General features: G+C 36.3%; 1 protein-coding gene across 1 annotated transcript; it reads right to left on the reverse strand.

Annotated features, from left to right (window-relative positions):
- Positions 1-477: 477 nt before the first annotated feature.
- LOC141899127 (cytochrome P450 3A41-like) lies at positions 478-2,695 on the reverse strand. The gene is made up of 11 exons (XM_074785280.1): positions 2,657-2,695; positions 2,446-2,574; positions 2,271-2,359; positions 2,038-2,189; positions 1,868-1,941; positions 1,632-1,725; positions 1,403-1,557; positions 1,184-1,272; positions 946-1,083; positions 700-862; positions 478-619 (listed from the first exon to the last, which is right to left on the reverse strand). The coding sequence occupies exons 1-11, from the start codon at positions 2,693-2,695 to the stop codon at positions 515-517; spliced, it is 1,227 nt and encodes a 408-aa protein (XP_074641381.1). The 3' UTR covers positions 478-514.
- Positions 2,696-7,015: the final 4,320 nt, after the last annotated feature.

The following is a 7,015-nucleotide window of genomic DNA, read 5'->3' on the forward strand; positions in this document are numbered from 1 at the left end:
TGCACTTACGTTTCAAGATAAGAAAGCTTTTAAGCTGTTCAAAATGATGAAACTATATGTTTTTCTGAATGCCAATATGTGATTTGTAATACAGTATTACTGTTTCCTGTTTTCGGTTCCAACTTTTAGATTTTTGATGAATGACAGGATGTGATTGTGACTACGATTTTTATCGAAACCTGCTTAATGTCTTGTGGTAAAGGATTATAAAAGCTACTTAAAAGTTTTATTTGCATATTTTGCAGATAATACATCCAATATCGTGGTTGTACTTAAGCAGTCCCGCGATGAAATTGACCAAGAATCTTATATTATTTTGAACGCTTCAGTGAATGCATTCAAGGTGCATTCAAAATGTTCGGACGATGGCTTGACGTACATGACCTGAACTATAATAATCATGTGAACTACTTTTTCTCCGTTGATGGTCAATCAAATTGCAACGATTATGAGATTGTTGAAACAATTTTTACCAATATAGAATACACGTCACGGAGCACTTCGTCGGCGCAATTCAGTAATCAAGCAGTTCTGGTACTTCCTTTGAGTCATGTCTCTTCTCAACCTTCAGTTTTATGGGTAATGTGGGTTGATTCAATTGGTTTTTGATCAGCGGAATCTGTTGTATGTATATCATTATATCACAGTGACTCATTTAATCAAACTTCACAGTAATAAACATGTATATGTAAACATCACCTGTGTTTCCACACATGGGGTAAATCTGAAGTGCTGAAGTATGCTCGCAATTGCAGTTTTGATTTTGACGAGGGCAAGCCTTTTAGCGATGCAGTTCCTTGGTCCCATACCGAAAGGCATGTAACTACTAGGGTGTCGTCCTCTGCTATTCTCAGCTGAAAATCTGAAAATGCCAGAAGCAAACCGTATTACATGTATTCCAAAAAACTCCATCTAATTATTAAATATTATTACTTGTATGCACACCTCTCCGGGTTGAATTTCTCTGGCTCTGGCCATATATCCGGGTCCATGTGTATTGCAAGAACGGGAACTAGAATATCCCAACCTTTCTGAATCACAAAATCTCCGACCGCGGTAGTTTCATTGCACAGACGTTCATGCCTACAAAAATCCGAATCCATATATTTTGAAGGTGGTATATTTACAAAAGATCGAGTGGTAGGTAATCGCATGATTTTTAGAGCTCTCCTTCGAACTTCACCTGAATATCACAGCATGTAACCTTCCACATTCATTCACTACCATATCCATATATTTCAATTCATTTATATTATCGTAGGAGACTTTATGCTGTGACATAAAACAATGTTCTTATAGATAAAAGCTACTAAATGACAAAACTGTTGCCAATGATCTAGGATGATTGCAGATTTACCAACCAATCATGTATGACAAGGCTTTTGGCAAGTGCTGTACTTACATCCCCAACGGTACCATCAATTTCCTTTATGAGTTTTTCTTGGACATCAGGATGAACTGCCAGACAGTAGGCTACGTAAGTCATTGTATTCGATATGTTTTCAAAGCCGAAGATGAAAAGGAATGCTTGGACGAGTATCTCTTCTAGGAGCAGACCTATCATGATTGTTCCATTCTATATCATTACCGGCTTCAGACTGATATAACCAACCGATTCATATTTTGCGTACCTTTTTTCGACCATTTAAAACCTCGCGTTTCTCTGTCAGTTTCTGAGTCATCGATTTTGGCTCGCACCATCAACTGCAAGAAATCTTCATTGATCTGAAATAACAAACATAACCTTGCTTAAGATTCGTTTTCTCCAAAGCTGACGTATATTCAAAAGATTGAATCGTTAAAAACAAACGTATCATTCCTCGTCATAATTGATCAATCCTTCCCTTGCTTCTATTGCGTCACGAACTAAATCCATGAAGTAATCCACAGATTCCTTTGGTGCGGTGCGATATCCAAAATGTTTTAATAAAGAAAGCAGACCTGGAAAAACAACTATTTGTATTTGGTTGATTGAGTCACTTATACGAGCGGGGAGAATATATTACTTTCCTGTCTTAGTTTTGATTCAAGGCTCACCTAAAAGATACATCCATCTCGGTTTTTGTTGCATAGTTTTAAACAATTGTTTAGCGTGCATGAATATCGATTCATTAGCATTCTTCAATGAGTTGATTTGCAAGCCAAACATCGTACTGAAGATTGTGTCCAAGGAAAAACGTGCGAACAACCTGGGAATTAAAAGAATTTATTCAACCTAATGGTCCCGCATATAGCTACGTAACTAATCATTGATGATTGTGTTCACGTACTCATTCATATCTACCGGTTGATCTTTCTTGGCACGTTCTCCTAGGATTTCCAAAAGATTTTTTATACTTGGTTCCATTAAACTATTCATCTGTAGTAATAATGACAAAAAGGCTGCATTCCACGCGACAAAATAAGTATAAGTATATAAATGTATTTGGTTATAATCAGGCCTACCTTTCTTAATTTTCCAGTACTAAATGTGGGCGTCAAAAGAGATCGGACATGTTTCCAATGATCACCCGACAACTTAGACAATACGTTATCAATACCAAAAATACTGCTATCATCAAGTCGCAAGTTGTTCTAAAGATAATTGTCACGAGGCTTATACGTAACCGCTGAGGGATAATGACTGAAACCTTGAATCTAAATAGTACTTATATACCTCATTCTTATTGATAAATGAAGACGACTTCTTCGTCATTATCATCCGTATCATATCTAAATCACACACCGTTAAAACATACCGTCCACATAAATACGACCTGCATTAAATATTTAATGTATTTATTTAAAGTATTAATTTTTGTAACTAAGAACAACCTTGCATCTTAACGTCACTTATATACATAAATGCGTACGTACCCAAACACCTTTTTCTTCTTATATAGGTTGTATAACCTCGTGTCATAATTATAAATCCCCTGAAATAAAGAACTACTTCTATCTACTATGATAAATACATGATTTACTTTCTCCGTTTATCTAAAACTGACCTCGATAATAAGTTGATGCCCAGTTCCAATAAAAGGTAAACCCATTGGTGACGCTATACTATGTTGGGCAAAGTAGCGTTGTGGAACAATAACATATCTAATAAAGAAAATGTCGCATACAAAAAATCTTTAAATCTCAATGTTCGGTGAAATGGTGATACGCAGTGGGAAATCCCTCTGGCGCGTAATCTCAAACTCAAGCGGTTAATGATCTGTCGTCAGGAAAGTTATGCAAAAAATTGAATCCAGGCCCAAATTGCAAATAACTCTGAAAAAATGGGAAATATAGCTTTAACAGATACTATTTCAAAATGAATTGAATTCGTGATCATTCGCGAACAATGAGAACATTGAGGGACCGCCACAATATGGCGGATAGAAACTAGAAACTTCTTAATAAAGAAAGCTAAACCGCTTTAAATGAATGGATTGTATATGATACCTACTTGTTTAACAGATACACCAATCCTATAAGGATTCCTAATAATGTTAAAAACAGTTCGGCATACATGTTTGTTGTTACATCTTGTTGTCTTTTGCCTTGTAAGGAACAGGCTTACCGTATTACGGAATTTGCGAACAGAAAATACTTGCTGTGAATAGAAATGTTATTTTCATTCAAAAGTGGTTTTTGTTATTTCTATGAGGTTTTAACAAAGTTATTTTAGTTCTATTCGTCGAGAATTGTGTGGTTTTCGAGGAATCCTGAATTATAAGTGAATTTTAGCTTTGCTACAAGGCTATATAATATAAGAATTGAAAGGAAACATGTTTTGATATAAATCAAGGTTGAATCCAATAAATTGTGAATCCACTTTTATTTGTAGTTAAGCTATCAACCTTGGGTTGTCGGTGTCGTGTTGGAATCAAAAGCAGATTATTGAAATCGCAATTATTTCCCATCATTTATGAAATTACGACGCATGTCCGTTTTATGAACTGTTCATCGTTATCAGTATATTTAAACATTCGTTACAATACTTAGAAATATCCTAATAAATATTGGAAACATTTGCTGATGAATCTGTCAGCGTCTTTGTAATCTTAAGCGACATGAAATTGAGCGAACTCGCTGTAATGTCTGGAACTAATGAACAGGCAACTGGCTCATACACTAATTGCTGGGAAACTGGTTGCATTGTACGACTGTCACGTCCCAATGCTTGAAGTCGTAGTTAATGTGCTTCATGAGCCATGTCATCGTAAATTCTGCACTTAACCGGCTTTTTACAAACTGACTCGATGCAGTGCAATGCATTCATGATAACAACGTTTGATCTCACTTTCAGTAAAAATCATGAAAAAGAAAATGTCGTAGTTTACTATATGATTTTTTGACGACGAGCTGCAATGAGAAACCGTATTAAGAGATATTGGTGGTTTGGCTTGATAGGAGATGAAAGCCACATGATCCTCAGTAATTATTAATCAGATATATTCCACAGTTACTTTCCTGAAATGGTCAGGTAAATTGCCACTGTAAATAATGGCCATATGATTGATCGACTTTATAGTTAACAACGTCTCTATGCACGTTCTGTGTGATTGTCCTGACCATCATTTCTGGTTTTGTCAGCTCGTAATGATCGTTCACTCGGCTGATGACCGTACCATAGAGAATATTATATTTGTGGCGAGGAACGAGATCTAAAGATTTGATCACGTAATTGATGTGACTTCGAGCTTCAAGCATATTGCCGCTCGTGGTTCGCATGGACGTGTTGGTACAGTATACACCGCGTGTAATCAGGAATAACGCAAAATCAACCGACATCTGACATAGGAAAATCTGTTAATTAGTGAATGATTTATTATTTGAAGGGTCAATTTTCAGAAATATTTTCGATTTACAATTTTCGATTTTATCTTGAAATAAAGAATGGTTAGATTTGTGAATGTCTAACGCGTAAATGTTTATCAATACACAGTGTAGATAGAAATTCTAGTAAAAACCAACATGTGACTGGTTTCTAATGACAGAGTAATGTAGACTCTCGACTGACTCAAGTAGTTACATTTACACGAAGGATAAAATGACAACTTGACTATGGCGAACTTCCGCAACGAGGAAAAACTGTCAGCTGAAACAGACTGAATTGGCAACGACCTCTTTCAAACAAGCTTCTCGAAATGATGATTGTAGACTAGCAGATTGGAGTATACCGTCTAACATTCATTATTTCTAGCGGTTTTTCTCGCAGATGTCACGTGGCTATTCAATCTACCAGTCGTCGTCTTTTTGAATAGTCTGTGATCATCACAAAATGATTTCTTCGCCAAATGAGTCGACAAATAAATAGATTGTGTGTGAAAAATTGTATTCTGCTGCTTGATATCGAAAATCTATATCATTTGGTATCATGGTATATTGTGTAGTTCGTCACAATCCCAATTAAAGTTTACCATTTCCTTCGATATCCCGGTGTGACAGAATAATTCCCGTTGTACTGGCAAAACCTTGTCCGCTGCGACTAAGGAAGCAACATTTGCAGTAAGGATATTAAGTCTACTTCCTGAATAGGAACTGTCGGGAACACGCGAATATAATTATTATTATTATAGAAATCCTGTAATTGCTATGCAGGGAAAAGTGAAGAATAGCACGGGACGCGGTCGTGAGATGTACTTGGAAATCACCTTCTTACGGATGTCCATGTAGGCCTAGTCTCGGCTACGGCCCACAAAGATATTCTATAGCATCTAGGGATTTCGCACTATACATTTCATACAATGTCCCTTATTTGGATGACCATTAGTGAAACGCTATATGTCTGTGTCGCGACGATATATTGAGAATCCCACAATGATATAACGAAATGGAGTTCGAAAAGTTTCGACAACCATTCACTAAGATGACTATTAAGTTATAGTCGAAACGTCGAATCGATGAATTATTAGCTTTAAAGAAACTTTTCTGACTTCATATTTCGTGATATCAGTGTGGTATTCTATCCCGAGTTGGATCTCCCTCGGTCCTCAATTGTCTTCCATACTCATGCACTAGATCATCCCCACTTGTCACCGGCTGGAAGGAAAATATAGTTATTTTATTATTGCTGTACTGAGTCCATAGCAAATATAATATTGTTTGAGTTGATACTTCAGCGTAATCAATGCTGGCTCCCATGATGAAGATTCGATATTATATGGCTATTTTAGATTCAGCGGCAAATACATAACATCCGATTAGTTTGATTACACAGTCGCAACAAAATCGATGGAACTAATTGTGTTGAAACACTAGGTGCTAGCTAGACGAAAGTCCGTTCAATGTTTCAATCAATTTCCATTGATATGAAACTTGTGATTCATGAGGCTTCCTGGCCTTGGCTACAAGTAATACATGAATATCAAATCTGACGCCTTATTTCATTTGACCTGCCGATGATACTGTTCCATATAATGGAAATGATGATGATATGCATAGATCCGAAAAGAATAAAGTCAGGTTTCTTTATATGCGAAACATACGTAGTTATACATATCACATGTACACACGTCATGATATTTCATCAAAGGTAAGCCAATCTTCTTGATGATACACAAAATGCTGGGTCTATGGACATCAAATGCCTCGATTCTAATGAAGTTCGCCAGTTCGCCGTATACCGTGAATACTTTCATCTACTTTCACTACGACCATCATCATTTTTATTTCAAAAGCTCTGGGTAAATAACATGACATTTTACAGTCATATATTCATTTTTTACGAGTTACAGAAACTTCAGAAGAGTCGTTATAGGTACACAATTCTACAGCTGCGCGCTGGTAATAACAGATACGATTATACCTTAGAGACTTTGATATTTTTAGTATTCTACATAGATCGTAATGAAAGCTTTTATCTGAATGAATTAAAGCCTCAAGCGAGAAAAGAGTTGATGTTTAGTAAGAAAGCTCGAGCACTACACTGAGAGATACACAAGAGTTTTTGTCAAGGAATACATGTCATTTCCTCTCGATGTTCATATGCACATGAACATTCAGAAAATTCAGTACCGCGTCCAATCTTCGATCAAGCTGGTTG

The sequence above is a fragment of the Tubulanus polymorphus genome, chromosome 2 (assembly GCF_964204645.1).
Source record: "Tubulanus polymorphus chromosome 2, tnTubPoly1.2, whole genome shotgun sequence".
Taxonomy (NCBI): domain Eukaryota; kingdom Metazoa; phylum Nemertea; class Palaeonemertea; order Tubulaniformes; family Tubulanidae; genus Tubulanus; species Tubulanus polymorphus.